At 49.7% G+C, this 18947-nt stretch overlaps 1 protein-coding gene across 1 annotated transcript in view; it reads left to right on the top strand.

Annotated features, from left to right (window-relative positions):
* Positions 1-14721, top strand: part of LOC125445597 (AP-1 complex subunit beta-1-like) — a 69269-nt gene extending 54548 nt beyond the window's left edge. Inside the window, 2 exon segments of the mRNA XM_048518727.1 lie at positions 8539-8693; positions 11288-14721. Coding sequence (XP_048374684.1) covers positions 8539-8693; positions 11288-11362 — 230 coding nt within the window. The 3' untranslated portion in view covers positions 11363-14721.
* The last annotated feature ends 4226 nt before the right edge of the window (positions 14722-18947 follow it).

Raw genomic sequence — 18947 nt, 5'->3', positions numbered from 1 at the left:
AAGCACCACCACCCTCTTCCAGCAAACGCTTTTAAAATCCTACCCAGCCCTGCAATTCCTGTCCTAAGTTCGCGCAGCGGCAGCTTTAAATAGCGCCTTCCCCGCCCTGTTTACCCCTCGAAAGAATTCTTTTGACATCTGCAGAAGCTGCCCTGGCTGCTCAGAGGGAGTACAAAAGCATTGCCTCGGTATTGTTGACTAATTGTTAGGTTTGTGGCTTTCTGACAGATTTCAAGTCCTCCTCAGAGGGTGACCTTGTAATTGCCAAAGGGGAGGAAAGGCACGGTGGCAAACGGGGGGGGAGCAGCCGGAGAGAGGGAAAATGGGTAGCCTCCTCCAAGCCCTGCTGTTTGTTGGCCGAGGGCCCCGAGATTGGAACAGAAGGCATCCAAGCCCAATCCAGGAGCACGCATCAGCCGATTTGGAAATCTTTTCTCAGCTGCCCCCGTGGCCTTTCATTATACCGCCCTCCCGCTCTGGAAATCGCAGCCCCCCTTTGTGCGGGCCGGTTAAATGTGGTCTTTTGGAATGCGGAACAATGTCAAAGGAAGTGGGCGGAGCTGAGCTGCTGGAGGGGGCGGGGCAGAACAGGGCCAGGACAAAAGAGGAACGAGCTGTCCCCGTCTGTCAAAATCTGATTCTGCCCCCGGAAGAAGCTGGGCAAGTAGATTTTACCTCTGTTGCTCAACAAGCCTCCGTTGTGCCCTTTGCAGTTTGCGGGGGAAACTGCACAAAGGCGCACTCTGGCAACCCAGGGGGCACAGTTTGCCCCCTTACAAAATGTGGGCTTTAATTCTATGGCCGATTACTCAGAACAGCGGCCTGCCTGGGTTTAGCCAAGTAATTATGCCCAGACTTACCAACTTTAGCATCTTGGCACATGCATGTATAGTCCTGTAATTCTGCCCGCCCCTCGCTCTCTTTCTGTTTTTCAACTCCAGCCGTTGTCCCTTGCAACCCCTTATGTTTGCAACATGTACGTTATGAAGTTTCTCTCACTTCCTTGATGCCTGTCAGATCGCACCCCTGCCTTGAAGTCTGGCGTGACCCTTGAAGCACCCTTCCCTGTTCCTAGAAAACCTAATGAATCTGCAGAGAGCGGAGACACACATGCTTGTTTCTCTTCCCTTGTCTCTCTCTTTGATGTGTATTGCTTCTCTGGTGAACCAGATGTGTTTCCGCACTCCTATATTCCTGCTGGGTGACCTTGGGCTAGTCACAGTTCTTGGGAACTCTCTCAGCCCCACCTACCTTGCAAGGTGTCTGTTGTGGGGAGAGGAAGGGAAAGGAGCTTGTAAGCCATCTTGAGTTTCCTTACAGGAATGAAACGCATTCATAACTCGCATTCCATTTTTCTCTCCAATCGGGAGCAAAGTGGCTTGCCACATCCTTCTCTCCTCCTCCTATTCAAACAACAACCTTTTGAGGTAGGTTAGGTTGCGAGAACTGAGGGATCTGAGCTCTTCCCCCTCCTTTTCAAGCGATCATTACTCTGGAAAGGCAGGCATTGCCTACAGTTGGGAGGGGGCAAGAGCACTAAACACTCTGCAGGTTTTTCCAGAAAGCTTGCTCGAACCTTCTGCTGTAGCCCTGCGCATGCGCAGTCCCCCAGCATGTCCCTACACAGGAGACCACTAGGTGAGCAACACAGGTAAGTGACAAGATCAGCCTCTGTCTCTGAAGAAGTGTACATGCACATGAAATCTTATACCAAGAATGAAACCTTGTTGGGTTTTAAGGGGCCACTGGACTCAAAACTTTTTTCTGCTGCTCCAGACCAACACAGCTATCCACCTGAATCTGTCGTCACATTTTAGTGTTAATTCAGGGGGGCTTTCTTGTACTCCTGTTTTCTTTATCCTCCATAACGTTGTCTGCACTCTGACACCGTGTTGTTCTTCGCTCTGAATCTGATCAGTCATTGCCGGCACAGCATGAGGCCTAGTTTTGCATCGATAAAAGACTAAGAACATTGCTTATTTTTTTAAAAAAATCTAACTTTTTTTTTTTTTTTTGCACCTAGTATCAGATTCTGCCCTGGGGCCACGCAACCAATCGCAGGCTCATGGAAGAGCCCCAGCTTAAGTTATCTGTCCCCGTTTCCATGTTGCCACGAACCCTGGGGATCACAGTGTTTTGGTCTTCCGTAACATTATTTGCAGACATCTTTCGAGCTCAGTGGGAAGGGAAATCCTCACTTGTCCCTCCTCGTACACACGCGCACGCCCACACACGCAAAGGATTTTTTTTTTTGTAGAAGGAAGAGGACGTTTCCGTGAGAGCTGAGCAGTCACCGGGGAGGTTACAGCAAGTGTCGGATCTGCCACTCTTTCTCTGCCTGTGTACAGCCTGGAAAGTGGGTCACATCTGATAAACAAGGGCTCGGTGGCTCTTGATCGGTTCGGGCTGGCTTCCCTTCCACAGCAGTTACAGCAGCTTCTCGGCTGCCCTTTTTCCTTCCGTGCTTCAGACCTGAGTTTAAACCAGTGGGGAAATGGAGATTGATTGATTGATTGATTGATTGATATTGTCTGTGTGTGGTATGTGTGTGTAAAGGGCTGTCCAATCACAGCCAACTCATGGTACCCCAGTAAGGTTTTTGAGACATTCGAAAATGGTTTGCCATTGCCTGCCTCTGCATCCCGTCCTTGGAGGTCTCCTATCCAAGTGCCGTGGGCTCAGACTCAGCCAGCCAGGAGTCCTCTGATGAGGAGCACTGGCAGGATGACCCCGCTGTGCTGGAACTCCAGACGACTGAACCTCAAGCACAGCCAGAAGCCTCCCAGGATGCAGGCAGAGCTGGCCCAAGTCAAGAGCTGGAAGCCAGAGTGTTTGCAGAAGCGCCTCCAGCCACTGAGGGCCAGCTTAGCAGCCCGCCCAGTTCACCTGAGTCTGTACGGCAGCTGAGGATTTGCACCGGGCTGGAACTGAACTCTTACGGGCGCAGTGCACGCTTGGAAGCCCTAAGGCAGCACAGAGAATGCTGGGAGTCAGCTCAGGATCAAGACTGAGCCACAGCACAGGTTTATAAGAGATGGCGTCAGGAAGTGGAAGTTGCAGGAGCAACCTTGTGGAAAGCCTGACCGCTTTCTGCCACGCCTGCTTGCAGACTGAGTCTCTGGAACTCCGACTTGGACCGGATTGCCTGACCTGAGCCCTCTTGGACCCTGACTGCCTCTTACCAGACCTGCTTGGACTCTGCTTCTCCGGACTCAGAGCAAGATTCTCCCCCTCTTGTTTCTGTGCCTGCTGTTAGCTGGAACCTGACTCTCTGGGAGCCTGGCAGGCCAGGACACCAAGGACCTACCAGGGCTGATCCTGCTTAGTTTCTGAGGTCTGACAAGATAAGCCTGGAAACGGTAGCATCGCACATGGAAACGGTAGCATCACACAACAGACCAGGAAGGTCGGCCTTCAGTGATTGCAAGCTGCAGGTCGCAGTGAAGCTGGATGGGTTCTGAGAATGGTGTTCAGAGGAAGCTGGGGAGCAAAGTGACTGGTGCCGTGCCTGGTTGGAGGGCTCAGGAGAGGAACAGGATCACAGCAAGATCAGAATGGCTGCAGACCTTCTAGTCAAACAGCTTGGGGTCTGCATGCCTGAAGAACCACCAGCTCCCAAATAAACCTCTGTGAGAGTGTGTGCGTGCGCGCACCCGCCACCAAGCCACAGCCGACGTACTGAGCGCCAGCGTGGTGTAGTGGTTAAGAGCACTACACCACGCTGGAAATGGTGGAAATGGCTCTGGCATGGGTCCCGTTGCCTGTGCGCTCAAAGTGCTGAGTTCGTACTGGGAGTCATCAGGCTGCAACACATCTCCCAGCTTCTTGACTGCAGCCCCACAAGAGCCACCCGTTTCACCGCGAGCTAAAAATACTTCTCCTTCCCAACTGGTCCTCCCAGGGTGCAGCGGAGATAGCTACTTAAATATCAATGCAGTGCTCAAGAGCAGGCATTTGCCAGATGAGGCATTCATCCTAAGGTACCCCAAAGGGTTCTGGGAAACTTTTGAAGCCACCCACCATAACTGTCAGGAGCCCAGAATACGGGGACCCTGGCCCTGCAGCCTTTGGTTGCCTTGTTTTGCATAAGCAGCTTGCAAACAGAGGAAGCGGGTGGACTTTGTGGCTCTACAGCACCACCGTTGGAGCAGGACAGGAGGCGAACTGCAGCTTTCAGTCTAGGAGGGATCAGGTGGCTTGAGAAAGTAAATGGAATCCCCAGAGGCATGATAGCTGGCGAGCGATTTTTCACTTCCCTGAAGAAGTTCTGCTTGCCAACTGCCCGTTTCCCTGCTTGGACCTCAACTGAGCCACCAGCCCCAACCATAGTCTTGACTCAGGGGCCCCTCAGGATTTATGCTTCATTTATGCTTTCGTCATCGTGAGGTTTGATCTAGCGTCATTCTCTCAGCACTGAGCTGTATGGGAGAACTCTCGGTGGATGAATCCAGAGACTTCTCCCCTAGGTTGCCTGCAGTGAGCAGAAGTTATTTCCAGGCCACCAAAGAAAGGGGTCTTTCTAAAAACTGGCTTTATGCGGTGTTCTTTTAGGCCACAAATATGTCCACAGGGGCGGGAGAGTTAAGGTTGGTGGGAAGCCACGGCCCGCTGAGCCAAAAGACCGGAGTCCCCACATAAATGGGAGGCTCAGACCGGCAACAGCTTTTCAAGTGCTCAGAGGTTCTTCCCTTTAGCTGATATCCGGGATCTTTTCGCTTTAGCCAGAGTTATGGATCTGCTGTGCTGGAATCTCTCAGCCGAATCAGAGGCAGGCAACGGCAAACCACCTCTGAACATCTCTTGCCTGGAAAGCAGGGGCGTACTGGGGGGAAATGGCACCTGGGGGGCAACACCTGCTCCGAGTGCCCACCCCCTGCGCCCCACTTACCTTAGCTGGTGGCAGCAGTTCCAGACAGCCTGGCTGGGCCAAGGGGCACCTTGTGGGCCCGTGGCAGGCTCCCGGGAGCCTGCCGGCCTGCTGGGCACCCCACACGTGATCTAATGAGGGCACCCAGGAACAAGTGATCCCCCCATGTTCCTCTGGCAGATACGCCACTGCTTGAAAGCCCACAGAGCGCGGCATGAGTTGACTGTCACTCGACAGCGCTTTCCCCCACCAACCTACCTGTTGTCTCCTCTGACCTCCAAAAGGATCTTGTTTCCCCAGTGCAAAGTCCTACAGCCTTTGCTTTAATGAGAGCGGCCTCAGGGTCATGGGAAATGTCCCAAGCTGCACCCTGTCCCCCCACCCCGGCATGCTGCTGAATCTTGTGATATCCTCCAAACAGAACACGGGCTAGGAAAAAACACCAGAAACGAATCTGTCGGCTGAGCAGCGCAGAGGAAATCCCTTATGAAATCAAAGCATTCTTTAAAAAGCGAAGAGCAGAACGTTTTTTGCAGTCGTTGCTTGGGTCTTCCCGGAAGAGATGCTGGCTCTTCTGAAACAGTCAGCAAGGCTACCTGTAGGAGATCCCTGCTGTACGTGGAGATTCTCGGCAGCTTCTGTGCCCCAGGCTTGCATTCTGTCCATATGGAGCTACTGCATAGAGCTGTTAGCCAAGTTCTGGCTGCTAGGAGAGCCCTACTTTCTGAGATTCTTTAATTGGAGATGGCTGGCATTGAAGAAGAAGAGAAGAAGGTTTGGATTTATATCCAACCTTTCTCTCCTGTAAGGAGACTCAAGGTGGCCTACAAGCTCCTTTCCCTTCCTCTCCCCACAACAGACGCCTTGTGAGGCTGAGAGAGTTCAGAGAGAACTGTGACTAGTCTAAGGTCACCCAGCAGGAGCGTAGGAGTGCGAAAACACATCTGGTTCACCAGATAAGCCTCTGCCGCTCAGGTGGAGGAGTGGGGAATCAAAGCCGGTTTTCCAGATTGGAATCCACCTGCTCTTCACCACCGCACCCCACTGGCTCATGCTGTGACCTTCCCTATGGAAAGCAATCGCTGTGCCCCTAGTGACTGTCCCCCCTGTTCCATGCTAGAACTGCACAGTCTTGGAACTGACACATCCTCAGCTAGACTGGAAAAGGAATCCTGTGAAGGAATCCTATTCATTTTTGGTTGTGATCGTGCAAACCAGGGCTGACACTAAATTGGCGGATCCCTCCTGAGTTGCTTGCCCTACGAGGCCCAGCTCTTGGGCGCCTCGGGCTTCCCCTCGCCATCAAACGACAACCCACGCCGCTCCAAGCCGAACCCGCAGCTGCAACTCTGAGGCAGCGTCTGTTTTTAAGGAGAGGCGCCCCCCCCCCCGTCACGTGGCTGTGCCTTGTGTGCAAGGCACTGCCTGGCAGCGTTGCCTAGCAACCCTGCCTGTTCCACCGAGGAGCTGACACCGGCCTTGTCACGCGCTCACCGGGGATGGGGGGCAGAGCCGCTTGCCTGTGAATGGATGCGGAGAAAGCCCCCAAAGCATGTGCTCGGCAGCTAAACGCAGAGCTTTTACTACTCACCATGCGAGGCGCAGGACAAGCCTTGGCACTGATTCACACTCCCCTTCCTGGAGGGCTGAGCATAGTTGTGAGACTGAAGGGCGTTTCTTGCTGATGAAGAAGAAGAAGAGGAGTTTGGATTTATACCCCCCTTTCTCTCCTGTAAGGAGACTCAAAGGGGCTTACAATCTCCTTTCCCCTCCCCCCCCCAACAAACACCTTGTGAGGTGGGTGGGGCTGAGAGAGCTCCGAAGAGCTGTGACAAGCCCAAGGTCACCCAGCTGGCGTGTTGGAGTGCACAAGATAATCTGGTTCCCCAGATAAGCCTTCACAGCTCAAGAGGCAGAGCGTGGAATCAAACCCGGTTCTCCAGATTAGAGTGCACCTGCTCTTCGCCACTACGCCACTGCTGCTCCCTTTTTTTAAAGCTTTGTTCGTTTCATATAAACATTAATACAATACAATAATTCCAACGGTAAACATATGCATACAACAAAACAATAAACAAAAGTACCATTATCTTATCATACTTATGAATTCCTATACCTAACTTATTTTATACATTCTTAAAGTAACTATATCGCTCATACATATCATCTATATAATTAGGTATTGTCTGTATAATAACCATACATAAGAGAAAGAAGGAAAAAGAAAAGGAACAAGATACATTCCACACTAAAGAAAGAACGAGAGCATGAAGGAGGAAAGAAAAGAATAGACTATAGCCACTGCTGCTCCCGTTGATGTGCTCCTCTTGATGGGCTGCAAGCCAGTTCGGTTGTAAATGGATAAAAACAGCGACTGGCAAACAGGAGACTAAAACGAGTTGTCAGAACTCATCAGATGCTCCCGACTCCTTTCGCTTTTTGTTATTTATTTATTTATTATTTAGATTTTTCTACCGCCCTATCCCCGAGGGGCTCCGGGCGGTGTACAACAAAACTAATACAAATCAAGTTCAGGAGCAAACTATACAATTAAAACAACAGCAACCCTCAGAGGCTCCATCGTTAAAATATACTGGATTTCATTAAAAACAGCGGTAACAGCGGTGATACCATAGTAGAAGGTGCCCGGTAAGGACTGGTTTGCTCCTAAGTCTGCACATGGATTCTGTGAGATGTGGCCAAAACATTTCATGCCATGTCAGTTGGGGGGGGGAGAGGGAGGGAGGGAGGGAGGGAGGGAGGAGGGAGGGAGGGGGGGAGGGAGGGAGGGAGGGAGGGAGGGAGGGAGGGAGGGAGGAAGGAAGGAAGGAAGGAAGGAAGGAAGGAAGGAAGGAAGGAAGGAAGGAAGGAAGGAAGGAAGGAAGGAAGGAAGGAAGGAAGCCACCTCTGAATACCACCCCAGTCCCAAAAACTTCAAAAACCTTAACTACACTGCCAAGGACACTGGGTTTTAAATACAAATTGACTGGTTTTAATTTATATTGACATGTGTATGCATTTGTTTTTAAGATTGCACATACACATGTTGACTATACATCTATCCCTTCCACATTGCGACTTTCCCCATCATGGTTTTGACATATTGTGGGTCAGCATAAAGAAAGTAAACGGGAATTTGGGGGGTGTTTTACGGACCCGCAGGCGACACAGACTTATTCTCTGCTTCGAAGGGAGGGTAAAAAAAAAAGGTACGTGGATTTCCAGATCTCTTGGAGCACCGCACCCCTATCCCTCACAGGGTGGAAGGGGCGATTGTATTGCACTGTTGTTTGCCCACTCGGGATCTACCTGCAGGGGGAAGGGATATAAATAAATAAAGTCATGTATTGATAAATAAAGTCCTAGAATAGGAATGATTGATGTGGGGGACCGAGTAGGGTACCATTCTTCCGAGTAGGGTACCATTCTTTAGAGAGACAGGCTGTCCGGACTTCTTGTCTGCAAACCTCTTGAAACGGAGCGTTGATCTTGTCATATCTGATACCAGAAAACCTGAGGGCAAATTTTCACTGGATGTGTCACATCTCATGGGGTTTTAAATTAGCATCCTTTATGCTTCATCTCCCGGCAGAGTGTCGGGCTGCGTACTCCATTTCCTTGCCTGCCCATTTGACCTGACGAACTTCCCTTTTATCCTCCCTTCTTTTCAGACACGGTGTCCAGCAAACTCCAGAACAACAACGTGTACACCATCGCCAAGAGGAACGTGGAAGGCCAGGATATGCTCTACCAGTCGCTGAAGCTCACCAACGGCATCTGGATCCTGGCCGAGCTGCGCATTCAGCCGGGCAACCCCAACTATACAGTAAGACCAGCTAGCAGGAGCGCCATGGAACGGGGCTGTGGCTCAGTGGCAGTGTATCTGCTTTGAATGCAGAAGGCCCCAGGTTTGGTTCTTGCCCTCTCCCGTTAAAAGGATCAGGGGAGGGGAGGGCCACCAAAATGGTAAAAGGCCTGGAGTCCAGGCCCTACGAAGCGAGGCAGTCTCTGCTCCCTCTTCGACATGGCATCCCTTCAGATACTTAAATCTTTTCTCATGTGCTTTTTTCTGAAGACGCTGAGTTGCTGTAGAAGAAGAAGAAGAAGAGTTTGGATTTATATCCCCCCTTTCTCTCCTGCAGGAGACTCAAAGGGGCGGACAATCTCCTTGCCCTTCCCCCCTCACAACAAACACCCTGTGAGGTGGGTGGGGCTGAGAGAGCTCCAAAAAGCTGTGACTAGCCCAAAGTCACCCAGCTGGCGTGTGTGGGAGTGTACAGGCTAATCTGAATTCCCCAGATAAGCCTCCACAGCTCAGGCGGCAGAGCGGGGAATCAAACCTGGTTCCTCCAGATTAGATACACGAGCTCTTAACCTCCTACGCCACTGCTGCTCCTGTAGGAATTCCTGGGATGCGATATTGACAACACAGTAAAGAGGGAGATTGTGACTTGTCCATGTCAATTTCCAACCTCTGAAAGGAGGGAAAAACCAGTCTTCCAGTTAATCACACCAATTATATCAAAGAGGTCACTGTCTGGAAGGCCTGGCATTCAGCGGTTGACTGCCTTGAATGTGCCTTTAGCCGCCATGGCTAGTCGCCAGCTGATAAACCTGTCCTCCATTAATTTACCTAATTCTCTTTGAAAGCCATTTAGGCTGTCTTGTTAACCAACAAGCCTACTTAATTATTCCCTCTCCCACTGTGTCTAAAAGATCTCTCTCTCTCTCTCTCCCCCTCTCTCTCTCCCTCTCTCTCTCTCAATCAAGCCTTTATTGGCATAGTGAATAATAAAATAAATACAACAAGATAAAACTGGCAAAAAAGATGGATACACAGAGCAAAGAATAGAACGTTAGGTAAAAAAAATTGCTGCTGGTTTTTGAGAATTTCCAAGAGGAAGTCTCCCAGTATCACACAGAAGGAAGGAGCTGGATTATTCAGCAAGTAGTGTCATCTGAATAAATCAGGGAGATCAGTTGAGAACAAGGGAGTAAGATTCACGTACTTTGATCTGATTTCCTTGAACCTGGGACAGTGTAATAATTGGCGGGCCAAAGATTTGGCTAAGCCAGCATTACACGGGCACAATCTGTTAGACTTGTCTTGATTGTTAAATCTACCGTGTAGCAAGGTGGAGGGCATAACGTTAAACTGGGCGAGCATTATAGCTCCCCTTTGAGCAGGGTTTATTGAACAATGCAGGTAGAGAGCCGAGTGGCCCAGTTTGAATGGAATTGAAAAATACTTGGGGGTGGGGGGGCTCAAGTTTTCTTGGCTGCAGTGACTAAAGTGGAGAACTCTCTATCCAGTAACCAGCCTTTTAATTTTTTATAAGCATCTAAGTAGGACAAGGAACAGAGCGAATCCACTGGCAGTCCTCTCTCGTTCACCCATCCATCCATACAAACTAAAACTTTCCACAATTCTCATCTCACAGAAGAAGAGAGGAAAAGGGGAGGGGGGAGAAAGAATTGACAGAGAAGGAAGCAACGGATCCGTTCGGCGGTGGTGGGAAAGACCAACAGCCAGAGAGCCGTCGCCAGCCTTGAGAGACGGGACTGTCCTTGATGGACCAGTGGCCTGATTCAGCATAAGGCAGCTTCATGTGTCCATAGTTTACAGAATAAGGGCCGTGGCTCATTGCTAGAGTACCTGCCTGGCATGCAGAAGGTCCCAGGTTCGATCTCCAGCATCGCCAATTAAAAAGGGTGATGAAGAAAAAGATTTTGGATTTATACCCAACTTTCTCTCCTGTAAGGAGGTTCAAGGTGGCTGACAAGCCCCTTTCCCTTCTTCTTCCCACAACAGACACCTTGTGAGGTAGGTGTGGCTGAGAGACTTCTGAAAGAACTGTGACTGGCCCAAGGTCACCCAGCAGGAATGTAGGAGTGCAGAAACACATCTGGTTCACCAGATAAGCCTCCGCCACTCAGGTGGAGGAGTGGGGAATCAAACCTGGTTCTCCAGATTAGAATCCACCTGCTCTTAACCACTACCCCACGCTGGCTCTCTGGATTTGAACTGGATTTGTTTCTCCGCTGCTCCACATGAAGCCTTCTGGGTGACCTTGGGCTAGTCACAGTTTTCTCTCAGAACTCTCTCAGCCCCATCTATCTCGCAAGGCTTCTGTGGGAAGAGTAAGGGAAGAAGTTTGTAAGCTGCCCTGAGTCTCCTTACAGGAGAGAAAGGAGAGGTTTAAATCCAAACTCTTCTCCAGATTAGAATCCACCTGCTCTTAACCACTACACCACACTGGATGGGATCATAGGCTATGTGGAGGACCGAAGATTTTGGAGAGCTGCTGCAAGTCAGACTAGACAATCCTCACTTCTATGGCCGAACCCTCGGACTCAGTGCAAGGTTGCTTCATGCATTCCTGGGTCCTTTCCTCACCCCCTTTTCCTTTCTTCCCACAGCTCTCACTGAAATGCCGCGCTCCTGAAGTGTCTCAGTACGTCTACCAGGTCTACGACGCCATTTTGAAAAACTAATGCCACAGAACCTGCCACCACCTCGCCTCCGTGGGGATTTAAGGTGGGGCCAAGACCCCGCAACTGCCGCTGCCCCCCCCACCCCCCAGCAGGCCGAGAACTCTCTCAGTGTGGGGGAAACAGCTCTGTGTCATGTCTTCGCCTTCAGCCCCGACAAGCTGAAGGCAAAACCAAGGTAGCGAGTAGTGTCCACGTGCCGGTAACTGTAGAGAATGACCCGTTTGATACTTTTAGCATCTGTGAGAAGTTTGTAACCACTTTGCGTTGCCCGTCGCCACCGCGCGCCTGTGCCACGTCTGTCTGGTCTGTCTGTTCCCGTGAGCTTGCTCCATCTCGTGCCAACGCCGTGCATTTTCTAAACCACTTTAGGCCTCTAGATGCTTTTTTTTTTGTAACGCGCATCCTCATTTCGACTCGCACACGCAGTCTCCGTCGAGGCAAAGGCATCCGAGAACCATTCGCTGCACTTTACTGTTTTCTATTTGTGTGTTTCTGACGGATTTGTTTGTTTTTTTAATTAGCCAGCAGCCTAAAAGATAGGGGAAGGGGGTCTCTAAAACAGACCTGCCGTTATCAATTACATAGGAGAAAACGCTGGGTCCCTTTGGATATCGGAGACCTTGGGGGTTCCACCACTGGTTACTGCTTTGTAACCTTTTGATTCACAATATGCCAGTCACCCCCTCCCATCTACTCACCTCCCCTCCAACCCCAGCACTGAAAATCTTCCAGCCGCACCTCCTCAAATTCCTTTGGCTACGTGGGCTGTCGTTTTGTTTTTAGAAGGAGGACCAGCCAAAGTTACATTGATGCAGTTTGGGAAGGGCGCCTGATGGGCTCAAGAGGTGTGAGACAGGGTCACACCGTGCTCAGTTCTGATTTATCTCTCCCTAGCATGACAGGTTCGTGTGTCGTGGACAGCTCAGCCTTTCCTTGCGGTGATACCCACATGTGCATGTTTTGTGCATATAGTATCCCAAGGGAATGCAGCAGCTGGGCCAGAGCTGGAAAGCGTGGGGCTTCTAGGGAAAGAAAAACAAAAGGGCCAAGTGAACAGCCGGGCAAATTGCCAATCGAGTTGCTCTTTCCCTGCTTCACGGGTCCCGTCCTTGTTGCTAGAGAGGCTGCAGATCCCTTACTAGGGTCTCAGGTCTTCAGGGAAGCTCCCTGAAGATCTCCAACAATCGGCCTCTGTCTTGGCCAGACATACACGGTGTCCCATACTATGCCCTTTACGGGAGAGGCGCAGCAGTTGATTAGTCCCCAAGGCTAGAGCAGGACCCCAGAATGGCTAAACTGGGAACGTGACGATGGTCGTTATCCCTCTGCGCTGTAGATCAGGAGTTTAATTCTGGCCCCAGATTCCTGACTCTCCTTCGATGCTGAGTAGCATTTCCTGACCAAGCTTGGAACCCAGGCCCCTGACTGGGGAACCCATTCAAATCAGTGCCATCGAAATGTGTCCAGGTACTCGGGACTGGTACAACTGTCCCTCTTTCCGTGTCAATCAGCCACCTCTTTGCCCTTCCTTCCTTTGCACCTGTTTCAACTTTTTCAGCTTGTCCCCTTCCATATTACCAACTCCTCTCTTTGCTCGTCAACCTCACTGACACAAAGAGGTCCTCTGAGCCTCAAAGCATTGGCTGCCCTCCTTCCCTCAGTCCCAGAAGAGAAACCAGAGAAGGGCCGTTCCACCTGGGCCTCGTTCACTCACACGCCCTTTGCAATGCTGACAAGGCCTAGAAAATCCACCCTCTGGCTATTTGGGGATATGGCGGAGATCAGCTATTTACACTATGCCCAATGGCTGAAAACAGAAACATATACACACAGAGAAAAAGGATATATATGTATATGTTTCTGTTTTAAGCCATTGGGAATAATGTAAATAGTCGGCCTCTCTATACAATAATCGCATTGCCCAAGATATATTGTAAGTTAGGGGAGAGATCCATCCATATTTGGTGGGGAATACATCTGCATTTAAATGGAAATCAAATGAAGGAAAACTGGTAAATACCAGTATTGGGAGTGGTCCTGGTTCTTTAAACCCTATTGACTTGGACAACAAAAACCATCATGGGGTGAATGAACACACACACTAAATGAATCTCCTTAAGTCCATCTGGTCAGCGTGCTCTGTTTATAAGTAAGCAGAGTCCAGTTTCTTCTTGGAGTTCTCACAAAAATTCGGCACGAGCCTGACCGACAGTCGTTCAGTCTGCCAGTTTATGTCCTGCCCATCTGAATCGCTGGGGGCCTTGGCCTCCCATTTCCATTAGTGGAAAATTGAGTCCACTCGAGGGTTGCTTAGCCCCTAGAAGGCCACAAGGCAACTTGAACTGCTATCAGAAGTCTGGAGCAAAACAAAATGGCGGGTACAGCCTTTAGCCTACGAAGACCTCTATTTCCACATCGTACGGGACCACGCTCAGCTTGGTGAGTCACAGGTTAAACAGGCCTGCCTTGATGTCAAAACAAAAATCAAAACAAGGGAGCGCAGTGTGCCCCACACCTCAACCGTTTTAGCTGTGTGCAGGTAATATGGCTGTGCTGTGCACCTGTTGAGAGGAATTCAAAATGGCCGCTCACTAGGAACCCCAGTTGGAAACAAAGGACTGGAGGGGGCTGGCCAACAATTTGCATTCACACTGAGAATTCCACGCACACTGAAGTTCTCCACACAAAGGCGGTAAATGTGAAGGGAACAAATGAGGGGCGTAAGGCTGATCTTGAGGAGGCAGTCTGGATCCAATCCCCTTCATGCTTCCCTGAGTTTAAGGCTGAGGTTTTCCCCCAGGTGAGCTGAAGGAAGGAGCTGAGGTTTAACCTCCTTCACAGTCAAACATTCTGGGTTAATCCCCGCCAACCTTTGAGGCAAAGGAATCGCACACACCACACTTGTGCAGTTGGTTTTGTGCCTCAGTTTTCAGGTAGTAAATAATGTTAAATATCCTAGGAACACTCCTATGTAGCATGTGTAGTACATTGGTCATGGCAAATTGACCGTGGTAGGATTCTTTTTCATAAGACATGAAATCGTGAGGTGGAGGTAGTCTTACAACTGGTTTTATGAAATGGTGCTCAGTGTAGCTCAAGCCACCATCAGAAGACTGGAGAGAAACACAATGGTGGACCAAGCCTTCTGCCTACAGAAACCTTTTCCGCCCTGTCCGTCGTCTGTCTGCCAGGCTTGTGCCATTCGTTGTCTGCATGCCGTGATGTGGGGAAAACGTGGAGTGGGGCAGGAGGGAGAGGGGAGGGGGTCGCTCACACTTGCTGCCATTCTGTCATTTGACTGGGGGGAATGGAAAGGGTTAAGCTTTGCCTTGTCTCATCAATAAACGTCATTTATACAAGTTGACCATCTCCGGAATTGTATTTCTTCAGGGTGGAATAGTAGAAGAAGAAGAAGAGTTTGGATTTATATCCCCTCTTTCTTTCTTGTGACTCAAAGGGGCTTACAATCTCTTTTCCCTTCCCCCCCTCACAACAAACAGCCTGTGAGGTAGGTGGGGCTGAGAGAGCTCCGAAGAACTTTCCCGAGGTCACCCAGCTGGCATACGTTGGAGTGCACAATCTAATCTGGTTCACTAGATAACCCTCCGCAGCTCAAGTGGCAGAGCCGGGAATCAAACCCGGTTCTCCAGATTAGAGTGCACCTGCTCTTAATCACTACACCGCGCTGGCTCTGGAGTAACAGGATAGCGGGCATTGAAGTTTTCCCTTCTTAAGCTTCTTGACCCTTCAGGCAATAGCCCACCATTCCATGAGCAGAACAGAATCCCTGCCAGCTCTTCGAAACCCTGGACAGATCATCCCTAGTATGGCAAAGGGGTAAAAAATGTCTCCCCCTTCTGCAAATGCAGCACTTTTGAAAAGGACTTCAATTTCATCCTTTTTGTCTCCTTACTGGTTCATGAAGATTCTGGACCCTCCGATATAATCTTTCCAGGTGTCCGAAGGTAATCCAGGAGCATGGGGGAGATTTTGTGCTCCGATTGTTGGATGTTGCTACCCTGTATCTTAAACATTGCACAAGTTATACCTCTGTTAGTGGCTACTGTAGATTAAATCCCCTGCCCTGCCAGTTATTTATGTAAGTGGGTTTTTGATGCCTGTCCAGGGTCCTGCTCGAGAAAGTCCAATCCTTGTATTTTGTGCCGCTCGGGGCTTCTCTGCACAGAATCCCAGGAACTTCAGTTTGGGGAGGATACTGGGGGTTTTCTGTTGTTGCTTCCATCCTAGAACTATATTTCTCTGGAAAGAAAAAAACAATGTCTATGAAACAGGTTTAGGTCTGTAATGTAGACACTCTACCCACTGCATTCTGAAAAGCACACCTGTACCAAGTTCCTGCTCAAAGAGGATGTCAAACTCTCACCTGTTGGCTAGCATTGATTGCTAAAAACATCCTGTTTACCTAGCTCAGGGGTAGGGAACCTGCGGCTCTCCAGATGTTCAGGAACTACAATTCCCATCAGCCTCTGTCAGCATGGCCAATTGGCCATGCTGGTAGGGGCTGATGGGAATTGTAGTTCCTGAACATCTGGAGAGCCGCAGGTTCCCTACCCCTGACCTAGCTCCTTGAAGCAGTATACTGGGAAGATGGTATTTTTACATTTGCTTCCTTCTGCTGTGTGGGAAAATCTACTTGGAAACCATTGCGAAAGTGGATTGAAAGTGCATTATTTTGTGTGTGCGGAAGGGGCCTTACGGGGGAATCCTAGATGCTTTCATGGGCTTGAGCAGACAGAGTTCTTTCCCCGTCTCTTATTTCTCCACTTGTTGACAGTTGCCTGCCTTCGATTTCCCATGCTTTTTGAAGATTGCTGAGGGTGTTCACCCTCCTCAGACAACAGTTTGGGCCTTATTTAAAAAGTATACTATTATGTTCCTCCAGTCTGCAGAAACTTTGTGTGTGTATGATGGCCTGTATTTTACTGTCCTGTTGATAATCACTTAGTTGTTAAATGGAGCAGGTTAAAATCTTGTTAGGATTCTCAAGGAATGGTTTGTAGGCCCTGCTTGCGTTCTAATCTTAAAATGTGCCCCCCCCCCCCCCGCTGTTCTGCATACCACTGGAGTGCTTTTGTACACATTCTAGATTTTCCTCAATTTTCCTGCAATTACTCCTGAGCCCGATCACCTATGAAGTTTTTTAGGAAGATCACAGCAAAGCCAGAACGGGAAAATCCAGCCCTTTCCTTGTCCCAGTTTTTGACGGCAGCTGTCCCCCCACCCTCTTTGCCCCCACCTTAGGGCTTTCCCAGATAGTTAAAAAAATTAGTAGTTGACCTATTGCTACAGCTTTCAAACACGACAATGATACATCGATTGCAAATTAAAAGGCCCAAATGTATTTATGCACTTGATTTATATCCTATGTATCTCCTCAACGGTGGTCCAAAGTGGCTTACGTTGGTCTTTGCTTCCTTTAACCCTCACAGCAACCCTGGGAGATAAATGTGTGTGACTGGTCCAAGGCTACCCAGCAAGTTCCTCAGAAGGGTGGGGATTCAAACATGGCTCTCCCAGATTCCTGTCTGACCTTCTAACTATACAACACTGACTCTGTAAAAAAAAGCACTCCGGGGGTCGGGGGTGGAGAGGGCTCTAGAGGGAGCTGGGGCAGTGCAACAATAAGAAACACACAGTCTGGAAATGGTACGACTGCTCTGCTGATTTGCCAATTGCGGAGGCACCAAGGAAACATCCAAGAATCACCACTATGTGGAAGAACCCATGAGAATCTACTATATCAGCATTATGTGGCTCCCTAGGGTGGCCAACCTCCAGGTAAGTCCTGCAGATCCCCCACGCTATTTGAAATTATTTCCAGATGACAGATCAGTTCCGGGGAGCAACTGGGCTGCACGTGCGCACACACCAATTCTCTAGATATTTCCCCAACCAGAGCTGGAAACCCTACCCCCTACCCTGTGTAAGGCATAAGGCAATTAGCCCTTACTTTAAAGTGGGGATACTGGGTTATTCCCCAGAAAGTGAATGCAGACGTGTATAGTGAGCGGCCATTTTGAATCAGGCCAGTTAGTATTTTGTTGGGAGGCCACCAAAGGAAGTCCAGGGTCACTAGGCAGAGCCAGCTAATAGCAAACGCACCACCACCACCCCGCCCCAAATATCTCTTGCCTTGAAAACCCTACTGGGTTGCCATCAGAGGGAAAATGTAGCCTGGTGCAAAAATCTGAGCTTTCCACACTCCCCCCTTGAACCAGCCACGGATGCAGGCAAAACGTCAGGAGAAAATACTACTGGAACATGGCCATACAACCCGGAAAACTCACAACAACTAATTGGAGATTGCTGGGGGGTTTTGCAGCAGTTCCAGTAATTAATTGTGTGCCATCTGTAGAAATCTGAATTTGTGTATTTAAAAATTAGTCTAACATTAAGGCCTGGATGAAATCTGTTTCTTAAATCTTCTTGAAAAAAGCTTTCCCCTTTTTCGTTACAACTGGAACTTTGGGCAAACGTTTATTCAGGCGTGTCTTGGTTAAAATCCAGTAGGGCTGCAGTCAAAGTTCTCTCAAATTCTCTTTGTCTACACAGAGACAGGCAGTGGCAAACCACCTCTGAAGGTGTCTTGCCTTGAAAACCCCACCGGGGGCGCCATAAGTCAGCTGTGGCTTGACAGTATCTACACATACACACAAGGCTACTATTCAGCCCTACTGACCTGGATAGTTCAGGCTAGCCTGATCTCAGAAGGCAAATAGGGTCAAACCTGGTAAGCATTTGGATGGGTGACCTCTAAGGAATACAAAGGTCATGGCGTATGAGGCAGGCAATGGCAAAACACCCCTTTTGCCTTGAAAACCCTACTGGGCCGTCATCGGTCCGCTGAGACTTGATAGCAAAAAACCCAAACAAACAGCTGGATAAGATAGCCCATCAGATAGTTAGCAAGCACTCTTGTATTACAAGGCAATTGACCAGGTGAAGATCACAGGAATCCAAAACATTATTGAACCAGTAAGAAGAGGGGGTTTGGGATGTATACCCCCCTTTCTCTCTTGTGAAGAGGTTCAAAGGGGCTTACAAGCTCCTTTCCCTTCCTCTCTGAGGCAGGTGGAGCTGAGAGAGTTCGGAGAGAACTGTGACTAGCTCAAGGTCACCCAGCAGGAACCTAGGAGTGCGGAAACACATCTGGTTCACCAGATAAGCCTCCGCCACTCAGGTGGAGGAGTGGGGAATCAAACCAGTTCTCCCGATTAGAGTCCACCTGCTCTTAACCACTACACCACGCTGGCTCAGTAATAACACTGAGAACATAATATGCAGCCTGAGAGGAGAGAGTTTGCTTTCCAAGTTACAAAGAGCACTGAAAAGGACACGCGGTTCTTTACGGATGAATTTGTATCATCAGCCTGGGCTTTGCTGTTTTGAAAGCACAATTAGAGGCTGGGAGGGTAAGGCAAGGAACAACAGGATTGCACAGGGGGGAAAAAACCCATGGCAGCATAGTGTAGTGGTTGGATGCTGGATTGGGATCAGGAAGGCATAGGTTCCACTGCCTGCTGGGCCGTGGAAGCTCTCTGGATGACCTAGGGCCAGTCGCTCC

This window comes from Sphaerodactylus townsendi, linkage group LG16 (genome assembly GCF_021028975.2).
Source record: "Sphaerodactylus townsendi isolate TG3544 linkage group LG16, MPM_Stown_v2.3, whole genome shotgun sequence".
In the NCBI taxonomy this organism is placed as follows: Eukaryota; Metazoa; Chordata; class Lepidosauria; order Squamata; family Sphaerodactylidae; genus Sphaerodactylus; species Sphaerodactylus townsendi.
Note: the sequence above shows the minus strand (reverse complement) of the source record. Positions and strands in the feature narration are given on the sequence as shown.